Here is a 20713-nt window from a genome sequence, read left to right on the forward strand (position 1 = left end):
TGTGTGTGTGTGTGTGTGTGTGTGTGTGTGTGTTTCCCCACATGCTGTTTACTGACAGTACAAATTATTACTGAACTGTTATAGAATGAATTAAGATATAAAGGGAAGCCTTTTTTGTGTCTGTATATTTAACCCTTTGAGCGTCATCTTTGCTGACGTCTGTCACCACTGTACACATGCTGCAGGGAGCCAATCACATTGCATCAGCCCCCTTTGAGATCATGTCAGACCCGCCTCCTGGCTCCAATTGGTGGTTCATGTTCAGCAGCAGTGAATCGTTACAGGAACACAAGATGGCACTGTTGCGGTTGTGTGTCAAGTGTGATGCAGTTTCACAAGATATGAGTTATTTTTGTAGGAATTACCTGCTGAGGATATAATTGTATAAGAAAGACAAAGACGACAAAGACAAAAAACATTGTAAAAAACAAACAAACATAAGGTTTATTTCTTTATTAATCTTATATACAGACATTTACAGCAATCTTTTCTAAAGTAACTGAACATAGTTTAACTTCCTGTCTGAGACGGATTAATAGACGACAGCCGTTTAAACCCTGTCCAAGTCCAGTCTAAGAGTATTCCACCTACAGTAGATATATATGATGAAAAACACCAGTGAAAAAGAAGCAAGTTCATCCTTTTATTCAGCAATCGTTCCTCCTGCATCCACAAATCACCAGCAACACAATGACAACACAATGACAACACAACACAACACAACACAACAACATTTTACTCTTTACACTGGTTTGTCCTCACGAGATGACGGAATGTGTTGAATCTGAAGCTGTCAGGATTATTCTGTCGTCACACACCCGACACATTAAAATACATGTCCAACGTCATCATGTCTAACTCAGCCGTTCCAGTTTAAAAGCATGGGTATTATTATGGCATTGCTAACAAAGTAACATCACTTTATGAGCAACGCTAAGGCACACATTGTAGGAATTCATTGTAAATTCTAAGAAATGAAAGAAATAAGGTGAATTTATTCTTAAGTTTTGCCAAATTTGGTTGATAGAAGACGATCTTTTTTTTTTAGCTTTGTGTAGCGTGAAGACTGTAAGTGAGTGATAAGAGCAAGTCTGGTAGATCGCTATGAGCTAACGTAACTATATAACTAATGTAGCTACGTAAGACAAACATGATGTAAACAGCTGGAGACCCTCAATACCATGATCCTAGAATTTTTGAACCTCGATAGAACCAGGCTAGTTGTTTCTCTCTGCTTCCATTTTTTATGATAAGCTAATCTGAACTAATTTGTCAGAAATCAGCTTTTGGAATTTTTTAATTTGAGTATCAGGGTCCTAGCTTTTTGAGCTCGTCTAACAGTTTACCTCCGCTTCAAGACTTAAGGCTAAACTACACTACATACTGTATGTATGAACATGAGGTCATGTGACTGCATTTGAGGTGTCAAACGCAATGTGAAAAATTTGTTTGCCTTGATATTTTTCCATGTTTCAATTATATTACTGTAAATTGTTACCGCAAGATGGATTAACAATGTGCAAGAATGTAAGAGATGACTCCTCCCTCTCCTCCTCTTCCTCCTCCTTCTCCTCCTCCTCCTCTGCCTCACAGCCTCAGGGTGACGAACGCTGTCAGGAAGGCTAAAGGAGCAAAAGGTGAGGATGCTGAACCAGTGCTCGTAGTTTCTTTCCTAATTATGTTTATTTTTATGCCTGTCTCAATTTCTCCTCTCTTCCACTCCTCTATCTCCTCCATTTCTTCATCCTCCTCTTCTCCCCATGTTGTTGGGTCAACACGTGGAGGCCGGGTGCCCGGGGCAGGGGTCGCGGCCGGCTGGGTGCCCCGTCTGAGGATGGTGGTGGTTCTGGGAGTACTGGTGGTGGTGGTGACAGGCTGGACATTACGCTCAGTTGTTGCAGAAGGAGGAACAACCTCCTCCTCCTCCTCCTCTCCCTCCACTACATGCTGAAGGGAAGGGTCAGATGTAGCTGGAGGAGGAATGACTGTCACATCATCTTCTTCCTCATCCACTTGCTCGTCCTCCTCGTCCTCAGTGTCAGCAACTAGAAAACACAACATTTCCTAACTGCTGTGAAGGAGAGACTAAAACTGACAGGAGAGGAGGAAGAGGAGGCGGAGGAGGAGGAGGAGGAGGAGGATACAGCGTGTGTCTCTTACCACAGAGGTTGTTTTCACATTTCTGGAGGTTCTCTGGACAACTGGAGCACCAGTCACCTTCAACATACGGCCTCTCTCCTTCATAGTTTCCCCTGAAGTATAATAGGGATAAATGACTTAGTTAAAATCAGTTTGCTCCTTAAAATCAATACAGCATAAGTACTGTAATCACACAGTAATATAAACACAAACACCATGTGAAGAAAATAGTACAGTCCACTAGGGGGAGCTCTAGTCCAGTTACTGCGACTGTATTCTGAAACTATGTAGTTTTACTACCAACAACACACATGTTAATAATACCCATAGTAGTATATGTAGTTGTATTTTAATGCTGAGTGCAGGAGTAGTAGTAGCACTGTAGTAGTATTATAGTAATACCATAATCATTGTAGAAATAATGCTGTAGTTATAGTACTGTAGAAGTATTACTACAGTAAAAGTACTGTAGTATGAGCACTGTAGTAGTAGTACTGTAGTAATAGTATTGCAGTAATATTATTGTAGTAATAGCATTGTAGTAGGAGAACTGTAGTAATAGTACTGTAATAATAGTATTATAGTAGTAGTAGCAGTAGGTTTGTACTTGTAGTACTGTAGCAATAGTACTGTAGTAATAGTATTGTACTAGTAGTATTTTAGTAATAGCTTTGTGGATGTAGTGAGGGAGAACATGAGGGTGGTTGGTGTGAGAGAGGAGGATGCGGAGGACAGGGTTGGATGGAGGCGGCTGATTCGCTGTGGCGACCCCTGAAGGGAAAAGCCAAAATTAAAAGAATAAGTATTAGTAGTACTGTGGCACATTACTACAGTAATAGTAATGTAGTAATAGTATTGTGGTATGTATTGTAGTTGTAGTACTGGTGTAATAGTATTGTAGTAATAATAATACTAAAGTATTGTAGTAATAATATTACTATTGTTGTAGTAATACTCTAGTAGTAGTATTGTAGTTGTAGTAGTATTACTCTGTTAGTAGTAATGTAGTAGTAGTACTCTAGTAGTATTATTGTAATAGTAGTAGTACTTCTTCTCTTTTCGGCTTTTCCCTTCAGGGGTCGCCACAGCGAATCAATTGCCTCCATCTAACCCTGTCTTCTGCATCCTCTTCTCTCACACCAACTACCTTCATGTCCTCTTTCACTACATCCATAAACCTCCTCTTTGGTCTTCCTCTAGGCCTCCTGCCTGGTAGTTCAAAACTCAATTGTAGTAGCAGTACTTTAGTAGGACAATTGTGGTAGTAGTACTCTAGTAGTATTATTGCAGTAGCACTACTCACGCTGGGTAGTAGTTGCAGACGAGGAAGGAGACTCTCTCCCAGTCCAGTCCCTCCATGCTACTACATAGATGAAAGGCACAACCCACTCTGTGTGTGTCTGCCCATACCATCTATCACACACACACACACACACACACACACACACACACACACACACACACACACACACACACACACACACACACACACACACACACACACACACACACACACACACACACACACACACACAGGTTGAGTCCAGTATGGATTTCCTTGTACATGTGCGTACCAAGTGCTTGTATCTGACCTGTGTGTAGTGTCCACACATCTTTTCTTCATCACAGCTGTTGTTGTTGAAGTCATAGTCCAGGTGTTCTAGAGGATCAATGACCAATAGTCAGCTCCAATATAGTACAATGTACTAGTACATAATATCAAATCTATCTGTCTGTCTGTCTGTCTGTCTGTCTGTCTGTCTGTCTGTCTGTCTATCTATCTATCAACTTCTCTTCTGGTGTCAACTATACATCAAGCTAAAGCTTAGTCCTTCAGATAGAAGCTGGACTCACCCAGGAACCATTTCTCCAGAGCCTCTCGTAGGTCCAGAGGCCCGGTGCCAGCGAACAGATTCTCTCCAGTGTCTTCCAGCTCTGGGTTGTGGTTCCAGATACACTTAGCAGCATAGCCCTCTGAAATCAGCTTCAGGTTGGGATCCCATCTCTGCAGAGAACCAACAAGTTATGGTGAATACAGTATTTTCCGCACTATATGGTACACTGGATTATAAGGGGCACCCTAAATGAATGGCCTATTTTAAAACTTTTTTCATGTATAAGGCGCACTGGATTATAAGGAAAACTGGATCGTAAGGCGCATCTTTAATTTATGGCCTATTTAAAAACTTTTTCCACCAGGATAGGGCGCACAACATTATAAGGCACATAGAATAGAAACTACTGTAGTGGCTGTGGTTGTGTTATGCATCGACTATATTGAGCTGCGCTGAAGGGATTGCATTCACGACTCTGCAGCCTTTTCTGAAATTTCAAGAGCTACAATTGGTTGACACCTGAAACAGCAAGTAACTGTTGACTTGTCCCTGAATGTAGTGATAAGGCTGATGGAACCATTCCTGCTATTGATACACGTGGGAAATGCAGAAGGAAGATGTAGTGGCAGTGAGTACACTGATATCAGTTACCGTTATTACCATGTTTATCATTATAATTTCGCATGTTAGCATACTAATATTTGTTTTATCTAAACCCTATACAAAAGTTTACACTGATGATTTGGTACATCTTTTACTTGTGGAACAATAATATGTTATAGAAGCTAATGCTACATGTCACTTAAAGGACAACTGTTGTAAGTTGCTTTGGACGAAAGAGTTAGCTAACGAAAAACTAAAACAATAAAGCGATGTCAATACAGGCAGTGTAGATCTATGACATGCATACACATGGACCTCACCCTGGCACCACCCCGGTATGGGCCCTGTAGGGTACCCTCATTGGCCCTGCATCTGCCCCACACATGGGCTTATCCATTCAAAAAGCAGAGCCATGCCCCTGGCAGCTATTCACTTCATACATCATGTTCTCAAAGGTGCTCTAATGGTTCATATCATTCATATCATTAGGTTTATCCCCTCTTTGAATCTGCATTCGATTAGATCAATAATTTTACTGGTACCTGTTTTTGATTTGTTATTGACTACCAGCCTGTTTTTCTTGCTGATGTAGCATTAATAGTTTATTGTATAACTCGCTTTTATCTCCCGCTGGCGCAAAGAAAGGATTATTCCAGCCCTTATTCTAATTATAAAAATACGTTGTTAAATATCACAACCAGGAAAAGAACATTTTTAGATGTAGACAACATGTTGACCTGCTCAAAGTCAGGAAATCATCTATAAGCTCTGTTCAAAGACTTGTGACTCGTTTCCCTTCAGACAGAGGCTAAATCTTTGACCACAGCCCGACCCATCACTGGCCAGCGTGCCTCAGGGTTCAACTTCATTTTTATTTGCTTTTCAGAGACTGGTTTGGTGAAGGAGGAGCAGCAACAGATGACTTATCATCCAAGTTGTCGCGTCAGCGCACAGAATGAGAGTCAGAACAGGAACCTCAATCCAAAGGGCCGAAACTACAGCAACATTTTAAATAGTGATTCAAACTTGTCTGGTGGAGGTAAGATGTCAAAGCTGTGGTTTATTATTGATACATTTTATTGGCTGAAAGATGTTGTTTTCATTTGAAAAATATTTACAACTGTGCAGGATTGACCATATATCTCTATTTATAACCTATTTTCTGTGGAGCAGAAAATTGTCCAGTGTGTGTGTGTGCGTGTGTGTGTGTGTGTGTGTGTGTGTGTGTGTGTGTGTGTGTGTGCGTTTGCGTGTGCGTGTGTGTGTGTGTGTGTGTGAGACAGTGCTCTTTTGAGTACATTCATTCAGGCAGAAGTACTGGAGTACAATCTTGATGTACAATGCAAATGCAATCTTGTACTTGCTATGCTACATGAAGCTGTTGGCTACGTAGCTAGTAGCTAGTAGCTAGTCAGTGTCAGATCAGCCTCTGAGGATTTGTCTCCATTGTGACATCACTGGAATTTCCAGATTCTCTGTTTTTACTGGTTTCTGATCAACAATAATCAGAAATGCACCAAAGATCAATTGGAGTAAACATGGCAATATCACAGAGTTTCCAGCAGAGAGAGTCCTGCCAGGAACTGTAACTGGTTAAATACCAACCACAGCATGAAAGCAACTAGATCTGAACTGGTCAGACTGGTCCTGACAAAATGGCCCAACGGGTAAGTGTGACCAGCTTAATCTGAATTAGTTTTGTCTGAAATGATGAAATTCACTTTTATCCTGTGTCTTTAATGAAAGTGTTTAGATGGGATTTAAAAAGTCACAGTTACTTCCTGTCATGTCTGTTTGAACTGGTCAAAGTGGTAGAGATTGAGTTCATTTATACTGGTTGGTTTGGCATCAGACTGACAGCTGCTAGCTGCTGTCATCCCGTGTTATCGTCCATTCATTCCTTCCACCTCCTTTTACTCTCATTCAAAATCAGAGACCAAAACACAAACATGGAAATGTCCCTGTGGGACTTCCATACAGTGCAGACAGCTCCATAGACACACACACACTGAACACAAAAATAAATACACACGTCCGTCTCATTCGTTCACAACCTCATTTCATTCGTCTCTGTCTAAACATTGTGTTCTTTGTCTGTTCACTCTTTCCCAACAGTCGTCCTCCTCTGTTGCTCAACACAGAATGACTCCATCCCCGTCTCCCTCCCCAACTCCATCCCTGTCTCCCTCCCAGTCTCCCTCTCCATCTCCCTCCTCCTGCTCCGACTCCTGATATTAGCTAAAGGGAGGAAAGTCCCGTCTGTTTAGTCAGCAGGTTTGCTGTTGACTTTCTGTGTCTAGAAACTGTTGGATAATGCTAACCACATGCTAACATTTTCTAAATAGCAGTTGGCATAATACGGCTCATTGTGATGTCATTTGTTTTCAGGTGTGTGGCATCCAATGGGAATTCCTGGCTTCAGTTCGGAAACCAGACTTCATTTAACTTTGACCTTTAGCCGAAATATCCAAACATGAGAATCCCAAGCGTAATATGACCACATGCATGATACGAGCATGCAGAACACAGAATGCCAAACTTCATATACAGTATATTTCATTGAGTCTTCTTCTGATGTCAGTTTGAATGCAAGCTATTCAACATTTTACACTAGCTAGCGGGAGTGCTAGCTACTAATAACTAATTTTGCTCCAGTTCCTAATGGTGGAGAGAACTCTATTGGTCAATTATTTAAAATGAAACAGATCCACATGCTTGCAATGTGAGCAGTTATTTTAGCATTATAGCTACGTGGTTGCTGATAGTTGTGGTTGGGTTGGCTTTGGATGAACGCCGTTTTATTTCACGATGACCTGCGTTAACCTTTTCTCTTAACGTCTATCAGTAAGATGGATGTTGGGTGAGGAGAAAATCCCCATGACTCAGACTTCATCTCTTCTCTGTCAGATATAGGTCGGGTCAAAGACGGCGACGCCCATCAACAGGTTCAATGAAAGCGTTTCCCTCTGGTTCATCATATCAAACGTTTTAGGTCAGTGTAGTTCTTTGTGTTGATCTGACTGTCTCTTTGGAGGCCTGTTTTTAAACCCTTCTCCTGGTTAAATCTCTAAAGTCAACAATTAAAAACATCTCTCGAAGGAAGGATGCCTCTATCCCGACTCCAGCAGCATGAACCCCTTTGGTATAAATCAATAAAAAAAATTGTCATGAAAATCTGTCAAGCAGTTCCTGTGTGGTCCTCCTTTTAGAACCGAACCAGCAGCCAGAACCACATCTGTGTTCAGGACAGGAAAAAAAATCTGATCCTCACTCGTGATCCGCCTCAACACAACATTTCATCACCATCTGTTTTGATCACATCTTTTTTTTCTCCTTTCAGACACGCAAACAGGTAAAATCCTCTGATGTTACCTCCTCTGGAGGGGCGGAGCTAAAAGATCATTAATTACATTCTCTAATGGGTTCAACCTCCCAGAGCTGGAGACATGCTAATGTTAGCTTACGTGCTGTAGCGTATATCTACCAGGTGTTTCCTCAGGTGATTGGTCTATCTGAGTGATAAGTGTCAGTGGCGGGAGGAGGATGACGTCTGATGTACGGATATTAGGAACTCCTCAAAGCACAGTCTTAGAACCATCTGAACTGCTAACATGATGTTCTGTCTCTGCAGGTCTTACCAGAGGCAGCATGGCAGAAGCAGTGGGCGAAACCAGTCCTCTGTAATGGTTATGAAGCTCCACCAGCAGCTCCTCCTGCTCCTCGCTGAGGTAGCTCCAGGCTCCTGGGACCACCAGTGCTCCCAGCAGGAGCCACGCACAGAGAGGAGTGCCCTTCAGCGGGCAGAGACACTGGCGTCTGGACCCCCTCCTCCACCTGGCTCCACGGATCGAGCCCCCCCTCTGGGTCGAGACCCCCTGGAGCTCTGAGAGGCTACTCTGGTGCATGATGGGAAAGAGAGTCCTGAGAGATGTATCCTGCAGAGGTTTGCCTGACACAGTGTGTGTCTGTTTGTGTGTCTTCAATAGGCCACTTGTCTTTGTGAAGAGTGAGCAGATGTGTGTTTGTCCCCTCCTCAGTGCCTCTCACTCTCAGCTCTGCAGATCCAACTGACCCGGCTTTATGAGGCGGAGGATCCTCCCCTCCACACACAGTTCACATTTCACACACTGCACCGACTGGTACGCAAAACAACCCCCTCACCCCCCGGACCCCCAAGCTGCGCATCCAGCATGAAATCCCTTCATTTCCTTCTCTTCAACTTCAATAAGGTTATCACATCACATCAGAGGATGTGAGAGATGTTATCTCATTCCTTCAGTTAGCATTTCATCCTCCATGTTTGCAGGAAGTGTCTCAGCAGGTGCGTAGATCCAACCCCCCTTCCCTTCTGCTCCGCTGCTGTCTTCTGCTTGACCCCCATGCTGTCGACAGTGTCCTCCTGTCTCCGCCTCCACCTGAAGCTCCTCCCACTCCTCTTCACCTGTAGTCTGGCTAGAATAATTAGCCTGCACCATCAGTAGAACATCAGTAAAACATTAGAACATCATCAGTAGAACTTCAGTACAACATTAGAACATCAATATTAGTACAATATTAGAACACTATCAGCAGGACATCAGTAGGACATCAGTAGAATAATAGAACACCATCAGTAGAACATCAAGAGAACATCAGTAGAATGTCAGTGCACCATCACGAGAAGATCATTGCATCATCACTGCTCCATCAGTACAATATTAGGAGAACATTATTGGAACATCAGTACACCACCATGAGAACATCAAGAAAACATCAGTACACCATCGAAGAACATCAGGAGAACATCAGTAGAATATCAGTAGAACATCAGTACATCATCAATACACCATCAGTCCTCCACCCTACACCCTCAGTGCACCAGCGTTGGTGGGTGTGTCTCTGGTGTTCATATCCGGACTGCCTCGGTGGTTTAGTGTTTTGGGTGAAGCTACGTCGACATGAGAACCAGCGATCGTTCTTATCCTGCTGTTACTGATCTAAATGAAGTCAAAGAACAGCAGACGGTTCTGAAAGCTGTCGGCGTCCCAGTAGGATGGCTCCGGTGACGGAGGAAACAGTCCCATAAACAGTCCCATTCTGTTTGTTGGTCCTCTGAGCTCTGTAGATGTTGAGTTTGTTGAAATGCGGGGAACTGTGGTTTGGACTCACACTGAGTCTCAAGGCAGCTGTTTCTCACTCTGTGACTCATTTGCTTCTCTCTATTGTGGCGCAAAGAGAATTTAAATCCCTACAAATTTTGCTAGTTTTTATGGCTCTGATGTTTATTCCAGCACAACAGATGAACAACATCCTCTGAGCCTCTGGTGCTCCTGCGTGAAGCCTGGTATTCTCCTGGAATTCAGGGTGTGAACATGGATTTCAGGCAGTCCATGAAGCTAAAACGCCAATGTCTCTCTACATTTGGCTGCTAGTACCTAAATGCTACATCACCCACCACTGTAGGATGCTAAAGTTAGTGACCTCCGCTAGAAGCACTTTAAATATGTTGTCACTCCCTACTCAGTCAGTGACGCTCTACCTGGGGTTTTCCAATAGTACCTAGAGAGTCCATCGTAAAACATCTGAGTCTGTGGAGCAAAGGTGATGATCATATCTGGATGGAGAAACTGTGTTTACCCGTGGAAACTTACAGGTATTCTATGAGGAAGCATTTGAGCTGCTTTTTTAAAAACATGAGGGCGTTTGTGGTTCCGTTGGTTGTGGCCAGTGGTAGCATCACTTCCCACGAGCCTTTGGGCATCTTCTGAGAAGATCCGGTATGTAGACAACAAAAGAGGGCATTTTGAATATAACAACAAGCCACTGGCGGACACTCCCTTGGTTTCTGATAGGGCTTGATCAACATTCTTGGTCTATTTTTGTTGCTGAAAGAAACTGGAACTGATGTTTAGTGCTTTTATTCTAATGTTTGTTTGGGTCCATCAATTTTAAGTCATTTCGGATAAAGGCATCGGAAAAAGACATTTAACTTCCAGAGCTCCAAACAGAAAAGCTTAATTCATTGATGAAGACCATGACTCGTGTTGAAAGGTATGGTGATGTTGGTGAGTGGACCTCAACTTAAGATGATTTTGTCTTTAAGCTCTTGTATTGTTTTTGTTGCCTGGCAACCAGCAAATAACAACACCCCAGAAGAACAAATCATCCTATATGCCCTGAAGTCTGTAACCCATAAAGAGAGTGAACCATATCACGGACAGGGAGGAGTCACAGCTGTCAGAACAGCCCAGTGGCCAGTAAACTGGGATGAAGGGGCCCACAACACTTTCACACTGGGAGGGAAGAAATCAGACTGGAACCGTTAACCATGTTCACGTCAGAAATGATCTGCTGTCAGAGGGAACGCTGTCATCGCTTGATGTCTGACTCACCTCCAGCGCCAACATTAATTAAATGATGAATTAAAGACTCACACCCGTCTGGGCAAATGTGGGTGTTGATCTTAAATGTGTGGTCAGGATGCATCAGATGCGCCTAAACAGACAAACAGCTTCACAAACAAACCGCTTCATCTGATCTAAAACCTTTCACTGATCAGCTTTAACCTGGTCAGTCCAGGAAACACTATGACGTGCTTGATAGCCTGGAAGGCTAACAGTAGCATGCCTGCAGATAACATTAGCATGAGTGCATCAAGTGCTGAAGCTAATATTAGCACAAAGGAAACTTTCTTTTGTAAACAGTTTAACTCTCCAGGATACCTGGTGTGGTGTTGACATCATCATGACATCATCATGACATCACCACAACATCAATTAGATAGCTGTGGGCTTGCTTCACTACTACTACCATGAGCCTTAACACACAGTCAGCCTCTGACTCCATCTGAACTTTGTTAGAATCATAATATTTAGTTACCAAAACAATCTGCAATGGAGTTGCCTCACAGTAAGAAGGTTTCAATTCCTTTCTGTGTGGAGTTTTTATGTCCTCCTCGTGTCTGCGTGGGTTCTCTCCAGGTTCTCTGGCTTCCTCCCACCTCCAAAAACATGCACCATAGGTGAACTGATTGCTCCAGATTGTGTGTGTGTGTGTGTGTGTGTGTGTGTGTGTGTGTGTGTGTGTGTGTGTGTGTGTGTGTGTGTGTGTGTGTGTGTGTGTGTGTGCACGATGAGCAGGTGTCTTATCGTGGGTGTACCCTGCCATTCACCTGTAGCCAGCTGAAATAGGTGCCAGCAGACACGAGACTCACAAGACTGATAAGTAGCTGCAGACAAGATGATTGCAATCGTCTCGTCTACGAGAAAATGGATGGATGGAGATGTTTAGTCTGTCTGAAAGCTAATGAAAACAATAACATGTGAGTATGGAGTAAAGAAACACCAGCTGATCTCCAGAAGATCTCCAGCTGATCTCCATCTGAACTGTGAACAGTTGCCGTTACAACATGTTTGGTACTGCAGAGGGTGAACTGATGAAGATGAGGTCTCATTAGGAGACCGGCACACGGGCACGTCCTCGTGCACAGATGCCATGAGGACTCCGTGACTCGTGCTGAAGCTGTGTTTTCACTCCCTCAGGCTCGAACATCACATCATAACACACCCAGCTGTAGCGCAGGCTCACATTTCACTGGACGACACATTCCTCAGTGTGTTTTGAAGGAAACGGGGAGGGGGATGAAACCGAATCCTGTGGGTCACCATTTGCTCTGTAACACCGGACTCATGTTGGCGTTCTGCGGGGAGACACGCCACATGTGTGTCCTGACCCCACTATCATACACACGCGCACACACATACTTCAGTTTGTCATGTGACATTGATGATGTCACAGGACAGTCATTAAATCTGGGTCTAATCACACCGGAAAGCAGAGTCACGCTAACGATGGATGTCCTGAAGGCAGCGGATGTTGGGAGTAAAGAGGAGACTCTTCTTCACATGGATGCACGATTCCTCGAATTAAAAACACAACAAGAGAGGATCTGAATGAAAATTTGACTCATGGGTCCAGAAAAATGGAGACACTTAAGTCCCAATGGGGGAAATCTGAACTGTTTTTTTGTGAGCTTTTTCTTGTTGGTTTTTTAGCAGCTTTAGCCTAATGCTAATGATTATTTTCAGTAAGCAGAGAAAAGACTCCATGAAATATATATTTCATCTGATTTATGGTAATTTCTTGAGAAATTACACAAAACATCTAAATTCTTTCACAGAAAAGGGAATTGACCCTAAAGTCCCTGACCCGCCTCTGCATTGTAATCAAAACCAGATTTAACATCTGATTCACGCCCCGTCCCACCACATTCATCAACATTTGTTACAAAAAATGTAAATCACAAAAATGTTGATGAAAATCAGATGAAAATCAAGCTCCTGATCTGGATCCACACCAGAACTGATCAGGTTGATCTTTGACTGCAGAACAGAATGGAATAAAATTTGGTTTGTAACTTTCAATGATCCTGCTGACAAACAGCAAATCAAATGTCTGGCAGAAAAACAATTCTTTAGACCACAGAACAAATAACAACCGTTTTGGTGAGTCTCGTCCTGTCAGATCACTTTTCCAGATATGTGAGATTTAGGGTGGCGTCGGGGCGTCCACGTCAGTTTGTTGCTCTGCTCCAGCTGGAGGGTGGAGCCTGGCCCGAAACCAGTAGAGTCATGTTGGCTCCGATGTGAGGAGTCTCCTCAGTGAGATGTTCCTGACATCCCGCCAGCTTATTCCACTCCTCTCACAAACAAATTCATAAAAATGTTCATAATTCATCATCTGGTTATCTGTTGCCTTCATGCACTCATGATGCACCGACAAAGCATGCAAGCAGAGCAGCACCTTTAACATTCATCACGCACAGGCAAAACATGCAGTTTTACTCCTCAATCATCAGAAAGGGATTCGCTGCAAATGAAAACGACATTTTTCACAATGTCACAATCCTCCCACAATCAATCTGCTGTGCCGGAACTTTTGGTAAGGTCTCAAAGATCAGTATCGCTTCGTAATCAGGCTGAAGGACTGATCTTTGGTTTATCTGCTTCCCTGAGTTTATATTAATGATTAAACATGCTTCCATTTTAATCTACTGAGAGATATGTGTCTTTTTTAAAAGTGTGAGTCCAGCTCCTTCTTGCCAGTTGAACGGGCAAAAATCTGGAGGTGGAGTACGGCACCGACTCAAGGGGCTTTCCAGACTCATAATTATTACTTCTTAACATATTCTTGACAAGACAGAGTTACTACGCTACTGCTTTTTGTCTCGACATCCAAAAAAATTCTGCAAACACTCCAGGTTCACACAGTGATACAGTCCAGGTCCATACAGTGAAACAGTCTAGGTCCATCAACACAATACCAACATGGACACAAATGGAGGGAAGTTAAATTCTTTGGTTAGTCAGCAGTGACGTTTAGTGGGACACCATTATCCAACATGGTGCCGGTTCTCATTCATTTATCTACTTCAACAATGAGCTCCGAGCACTGGAGCTGATCGGGGTTCCTGTACTCTACATGTGGTGTTTAAAAATGTTTCATCAATACTGTGAGGTCAAACTAGTGACCTCAAAGGCACACGTTATCTTCGAGACATAGACAGCTATTGTGTCTTTGCTGAATTTCAACCTTTTCAGGAAGTTTCTATTTCTGTAGGCAATAATTATTTTTTTCCCCCCTAAAAAATCATTAGGGATTTTTTAGAATCCTAAACCAGGATTTCATCAGGATCCTGGTTTAGGATTCTGATGAAAGGTCTCTGGACCTGGTCTGGTTCTTTAAAGTCCCTCCACCTGATCCCACTTTAAGCCAAACTCCTTGGTGTTGCAGCTGCTGTTTCTGCTCACTGAGATTCGCTGTGGGTCTCTGGTTCATCCAGAACCAGGATGCCTGCCTCTCAACATGCTCTGGACACACCTGCCTGGGATGTGTCCAAAAAGCAAAAGGATGGCTCCCACCTTTAGTGAAGTGGTGAGGTGTGTGTCTGATGGAGTAGAAGGAGGGGACATGTGACTGGAGTTCCCCTTCACACGTCTCACACTGAGCCTGAAGTTAAACTGGTTTGAGAGGCACAGCGATGGGCCTGGCAACAAGCAGACTGATCCATACATCATATGAATAGTATGTGACTGAGCCCTGCCCACGTGATTGTGATGTAATTGACCGGCAGCTAATGGCTAACAGATGAGTGCAGGGTGTGGACCCTCAGTGATGAGTTCAAGGACTGGAGCCAATTTTTAAGCGAATGTTAACACCATCATCTGTTCCTGGATGTGTCTGCCCTGCACATGCTCAGTGATGATGTCATAGGACAGGAAGTTAACCACTCCTCTGAGACAATATAAGATCTTTACAATCCAGAGTGTGCAAACCTGAGTACTGGTTTTACTGGGTTTGTAGGTTTTACTGGTTTTGTTGTGTGGCTGCTCATACAGTTTGTATGTTTGAAAGAGCTATACAGGTAGTCTTCAACATATGAACACAATTGGTTCTGAGAGTTTGTTCATAAATTGAATTGTTTGTGAGTTGTTATTTACAAAAATTTCAATTTATAAACACCCATTTGAGGTCATTTAGATGCCATAACTACTCTAAACATGGAAGTACGATTGCCTAAGACTTACCAGACAATTGCAGGACATAAAAACAACACCCAATAAAATAAAATACAGGTAGAGGTTGTTTTGAGTTAAATTGGTATGTCAGTTTTAAAATATACAGAAAAATAATAATCCCGTTAATGTCATTTGAGGGCTACCTGTACTGGCTTTTTGGTGATTACAGAGGTTTCACTGGTGTCACTGATTTTGTTAAAATGAAACACAACCTATCAGATGAAACGTTGATATTGATGGTTTCAGTCCGGGACTGGACGGCTCCCAGTTAATGTTGGTTCACATCAGCAGGTAAACTTCCTCTCTATCTGCTGCAGAGAATAATTCTCCAACATGGCGGTCTTACCATCTCTATCCAGTTGTCGTTTCTGATTATTATTAACATGTAAAGAGGCAGATGTTGGTGCTAACCGCTGTGGTCTGCTGCTGTCAATAAGTAGCCTGTATCCGGATCCAATTAGTTTGAGCTGCTCTGGTCTGTACTGGGATTGGAGCCCAGCAGGATATAAATCCCAGTTTGAGCACATTCTTCAAATAATCAATCAATAGCTTTTGGTTTTTCATTACTAATGAGGTGGAAACAAAACATGATAGAAGAACTGACCAGCAGTGACATCAGGATGTGGATAGCCTAGCTTAGCATAACGACTGGAGTCTACCTGCAGAGCAAGTGATCAGGTGTAAAGAGAAAGAAGGGAGGGCGGAAGGAAGGAAGGAAGGATAGACAAGTTTGTTTTTTTGATAAGACAAATTAGAACCGAGGCAGTCACAGACTGCAACATCCTGCGACACCCCTGAATTCAAAATTTTACCCAGACCCACTTGCATTGGTCAAAGATCAAAGCTAGTGCTCTGAACTATGGTCTTACTCACACTGGCCTTCTCCCTCGTCTTTCTATCTTATCCGGTTCCTGAGTGTACAAAAGTTGAAATTTGATCTAGTTTTCTCAAGGTCAAGGCCATCATCTCATTTTCATCCCCTTTGCCGCTCGAGTAATGTGCTTTTTGTTTCATTTTTTCCATCTGCAACGGTCGCAAAGATATTTGGTGGACAAGGTAACAACACACGAACACTGACAATTACAATACTGTACATCACCGCTTTAAAGTGGGATGTAAAAATAAGTAAGGATAGCAAGGAATAATCATTTTGAGAGGCAAAAGAAAAGAGGGATGAGAAAGAGAAAGGAAATTTAGAAAAAGATGTGGGATCCATGAACCACACCCAGAGTAGCAGGGAAGGAGAGGGGGTGAGAGGGAGTCCCACCCTGGATGATGGAGGAGGGGATTTCTCCTGAACCTAAATGACAAACAGATCCAGAGCCAGGAGAGAATCTTGTCCACACTGACCTCCAGTGACAGGAAGAGAATGAGAGAAACGTGACTAACCATGTTTTTTTTTACCTTGGCTAGAGTCTCCCGATTGGATAACTAAGAGTATGTAAACAGTGATTAAATAGACTCCTCAGGTATATTTTACCCCTCAGCTGTATTTTTAGGCTATTCATCATCCTTTTCCTGATTCTGCTGCCTGTGAGATGATTTAAGATCACAGCTAAAAGCATCTCTCTAATTCGTCTCCTGACTCCAGAACTGGAGTCAGTTTTATCTCCTGACTCTCTAGAAACTGGCTGGACACACATGCTGGTGCTGCTTGAAATGAACATACCACCTCCTTCTGGAAGCTCCAAGCAATTACACAACTACCTGCTCAGAAAACAAATGAACTCCGAATTCTCAATGCAATTAACTCATTCTTTCTAAAGACAACCACATCCACGTTGTCTGCACCAGTTGAGTAAACACTCAACCGGTACAATTCCTTTAAACTGAGATGGCTGAGTTTACCATGGCCTTGAACGCAGCATTTCCTGGGGGAAGAATGTCAATGAACCCTGTGAAGGGAACACACCTGGTCAATAGATATCTGAGCTATGATTGGCTGTTACTTTTAACACTCTAATAAGGTGAGTGAAGGCCCGCCTTCACGCTGGAAACATCGATCATTATTCTGACGAATAAATCAGTGACTTATACAATATTTTTCAACTTTAACTGGAGTAAAACACAAAACACAGTTTTAATAAATAAAAATATATTTCAGCTTCAGTTTAAATCAGACTTGGTGCGTCACGTCTGGATTCATTGGTTCTACTTCAACAGGCTTCTGAATCTGAACTGGACCACATTTGGAAACTTAAGGCTGTTAACTCCAGTGCAAATGTCCTTATGGTTGTTTCCGTCATGTGAACACGAATGGAACAACCACTGAACGTGGTTTCTGGTGGTCGTACATTGGGACGCTGAACGTCAGCTGTTGTCGGTGAAAACTTGTCCCAGGATGGAGAGCCGGGCGCTGAATGGCTGGACGGGACAGGAAAGTGTGGGGGGCGTCTTCTTCTCACCTGGTTTTAGTGCAATGCTGTCTGATTGGCCGGTTGGATGGAGTTCTTTTTCTTTGGTGGGTGGGTTCGATTGATCGGGGGACTTTTTCGACATACTGAGCAGGATGTCTCGGAGCTCCTGGCGCTCCTGGGCATGGCGGCTGCAGCAGTAGAGCGCTGCCGGGTCCAGAGGGTGAGCCTCCGTGTTAAAGATGAACCCACCTGCCCCTAATATGCACTGCCCCGCCTCGCCTCCTTCCTCCCAGGAGCCGTCACCCTCCTTCCCCCCACCATGCAGGAAGTGGTTTGGGTCAAACAACAGGTAGAGGTACTTGATGGTTTCAGCAAGAAAGAAGGACTCCATCCTGTTATCCAGCTGATGATCCCGCAGATCTTTAACCTGAAAACAGAAGGAAGTGAAAGCCGTTAAAGCCTAAAACCAAATCCTCTACAGGCTACAATTTGTCTCTAGAACTGTTCCAGGATCAGATTTTACTGTAGCGTATCCGCAGGGCGTCTTGGCAATCCTCTCGATGGATTCCAGAGCATCGAGGCCGAGCTGGAGGTAGGTGTGGTCGCCTGTGGACCTGAACAGGTACATGGCACTCTCTATTAACTCTGGAAGAAAGAAACATGTCCTGGTTGTTGAACTGACCTTTCACATGAGAACTTCAAAATAAAAGCCTTACAGTAGTGTCTACATCAGGCGGTGGGCTGACCTGGTCTCAGTGGGTACCCCTCTCTCTTGTCCACAGTGGAACCCTGAGGGATGCTGTAGAACTCTGGCAGACCTCCAAACTGTCTCCACACTGAATAATAGTTCTGGAAGGTTCTAATGGCGCTGTCCAGGTTGCCAAGGAGAGACTGAAATTTGCACAAGAGGACCTTCATGTAAGTAGAGGGGGGGTCATGGGGTTAAGGAAGAGAAAAAAGCACTGCGAGATGATTCCAACAGTGAGTCACCAGTAGACGTTGATCCAGCACTGACTGGTGGTTCTGACTGATCTTATTCGGATTAACATACCTGTGCTAATTCTATTAGCTTAGCGGCTACACAGAAAGATTACCCTCAAAGGCTTGTAAAAAACATTTTTAAACTAGTCTCTTCTTCTTCAGGTGTTTTAATCTAGTATCTTCTTCTTCGGGTATTTTAATCTAGTCTTTATCTTCTTCAAGTGTTTTCAACTAGTTTTATATTCCTCAGGTGTTTTAAAGTAGTTTCTTCTTCAGGTGTTCAGCAGAATGCTGCTGACGAGGTGAGGTGAGGAAGTGGAATGACATGAGATGGAGCTTCCTGGACTGTCCTACCTGCAGGCCAGGCCAGAAGGCCTCCAGAGACTGGAAAACGGGCATGGAGACGCTTCCTTTGTGCATCTGGACCCACAAGTACCAGTCATCGAAGCGGGTATAGTTCTGGATGGCTCGATCGTACTCTGAGAGGAGGCACCAAAATTAACTGTTGGAGGCGTCACTCTGTGTGCTAGTGCCTTGCTCAAAGGTCGAGAGTGTTACCCAAAAACATGCTGAGCAGCTCCTCATCCTGCAGCATAATGGCTCCTTTCACCAGATACTCAAAGTACGAGTCCACCCCCGCTCCAATGCCGGCGTCCTGAGCCACCCACTTCTGAGACAGAACATCGATGTGGTTACCCACCTGGATAGGTGAGAGAGGGAGAGTGTATTTAAACTGCAGGGCAGGAGAAATGTTTGCAGATGTTTCCATGGCAACAAACAATAGATACCAGTCCGATGTCCGATCTGGTCTTCCACAGGGACCTCAGGGCTTGGCGCGCTGCATTCTCAAACGTTTCGTCCCCCGTGAGTCGACTGAGCGTGGCGAACTCCAGGATGAAAGTTCCCACACCGGCGGTGCAGGTGACGGGGGTTTCGGTAGGGCTGACACCGTTCAGGAGGTTCACGGTGCCATACGGCATCCCGGTGGGTGTCTGGAACGCTACGAAGAGTCCAGGGTGTCATAAAACATGTGTGAAATGTGAGTCTTCCGGTCTGGTTCTGGTTCTGATCTGTTTCCCTACCAGGAAGCAGTTTCTTTGCGGCATCTTCAGCCATCCTCAGCAGCGGGCCTGAACAGGGCCAACCGGGCTCCAGGTCCATCCCCGCCCTACCTGCCAGCAGGTGAGCGGATAGCAGGCCACCTACCACTGCTCGCTCAAACACACACACACACACACACACACACACACAGTACAGTCTGACTGTTAGAGAGGATTCAAGGCCTGTCTGACTCCTTCATTCAGCTCCATCTCTACCTCTGATGTTGGTTTCAAACACGGAGGCGTTGACGTCAATGTCGAAGTCGACGTTATCCTGGAGGAGCGACGCCACACGCTGGAACTCTGTGTGGTTCCCCAGGACCTTAACGGACACATTAGATTCCCGTTACAATCCGAACAAAGCAGGAGATGAAGGATCTCATGAATCAGGCCTCACCAGTAGAGTGTCGAGCGCATCGATCAGCGTGAGAGAGAAGCTGCGGACGGAGACAAGACGTTTGATCGTTGGATGAACTATTAAATGTGGTTCTAGAATGTAAACAAACCTCCGCACCACCAGTAGACATCAATACAACTTCTTGAAATCTTTAGCATCATTAGCATTCAAACAGTATGACGTCATCTTACCTGCCCCAGGTGTCCTGTCCGTCACAGGTGAGAGGACGGAGCTCGTCATAGGGGAAAGCGTTGTCTAGGTAACTGTTGTAGGCGTGGTAGAACATGGACTTGACGCGCTGTCTGAAAGCGAAGCAGAGACGACTGTAGCACGTGACTCGTGTTACTCTTTGGCACGAGCCTCTCGTCTGTGGTTCAATGCGTTGTTAGCCTCCTACCTGATGGCAGCCATCTCCTTGTCGGTGAACTGAGACACCGCATCGTTCAGCAGCCACACAAACAGCGTCACGCACACGGGAGCGCGCATGGGGGCGCGCCAGACAAACACACGGGTGGACGCTGGTCTAGGGAAGACGATAAAGCAAAACGATAGGAGGACATACAGGAACAAAATGAGACCTACTGTTCATGAGCAGCTGTCAGGAAGTGAACTGTGTGCGCATGCGCACGCGGGTTCGCTGACTGGTTCTCCATCCCAAGCTACGTTCAAGAACATAATAATGTCAGTAAATGGTGGCGTCTAAAAATTACTGTACATTGAAGAAGTGAAATTGAAGGTTCAACAA

General features: G+C 44.1%; 2 protein-coding genes across 2 annotated transcripts; both read right to left on the bottom strand.

The window, feature by feature from the left end:
• Window positions 1–438: 438 nt before the first annotated feature.
• Window positions 439–8645, bottom strand: LOC137607499 (peptidase inhibitor 16-like). The gene is made up of 6 exons (XM_068333326.1): window positions 8216–8645; window positions 3994–4144; window positions 3732–3799; window positions 3443–3552; window positions 2161–2252; window positions 439–2045 (listed from the first exon to the last, which is right to left on the bottom strand). The coding sequence occupies exons 1-6, from the start codon at window positions 8480–8482 to the stop codon at window positions 1588–1590; spliced, it is 1146 nt and encodes a 381-aa protein (XP_068189427.1). The 5' UTR covers window positions 8483–8645; the 3' UTR covers window positions 439–1587.
• An 8566-nt stretch (window positions 8646–17211) lies between these two features.
• edem2 (ER degradation enhancer, mannosidase alpha-like 2) lies at window positions 17212–20592 on the bottom strand. Its single transcript, XM_068335959.1, has 11 exons — window positions 20366–20592; window positions 20160–20270; window positions 19969–20008; window positions 19788–19893; window positions 19554–19679; window positions 19260–19471; window positions 19030–19171; window positions 18826–18950; window positions 18237–18381; window positions 18014–18135; window positions 17212–17917 (listed from the first exon to the last, which is right to left on the bottom strand). Exons 1-11 carry the CDS (start codon window positions 20452–20454, stop codon window positions 17444–17446), a joined length of 1692 nt encoding a protein of 563 aa, XP_068192060.1. The 5' UTR covers window positions 20455–20592; the 3' UTR covers window positions 17212–17443.
• Window positions 20593–20713: the final 121 nt, after the last annotated feature.

This window comes from Antennarius striatus, chromosome 2 (assembly GCF_040054535.1).
Source record: "Antennarius striatus isolate MH-2024 chromosome 2, ASM4005453v1, whole genome shotgun sequence".
NCBI classification, from domain to species: domain Eukaryota; kingdom Metazoa; phylum Chordata; class Actinopteri; order Lophiiformes; family Antennariidae; genus Antennarius; species Antennarius striatus.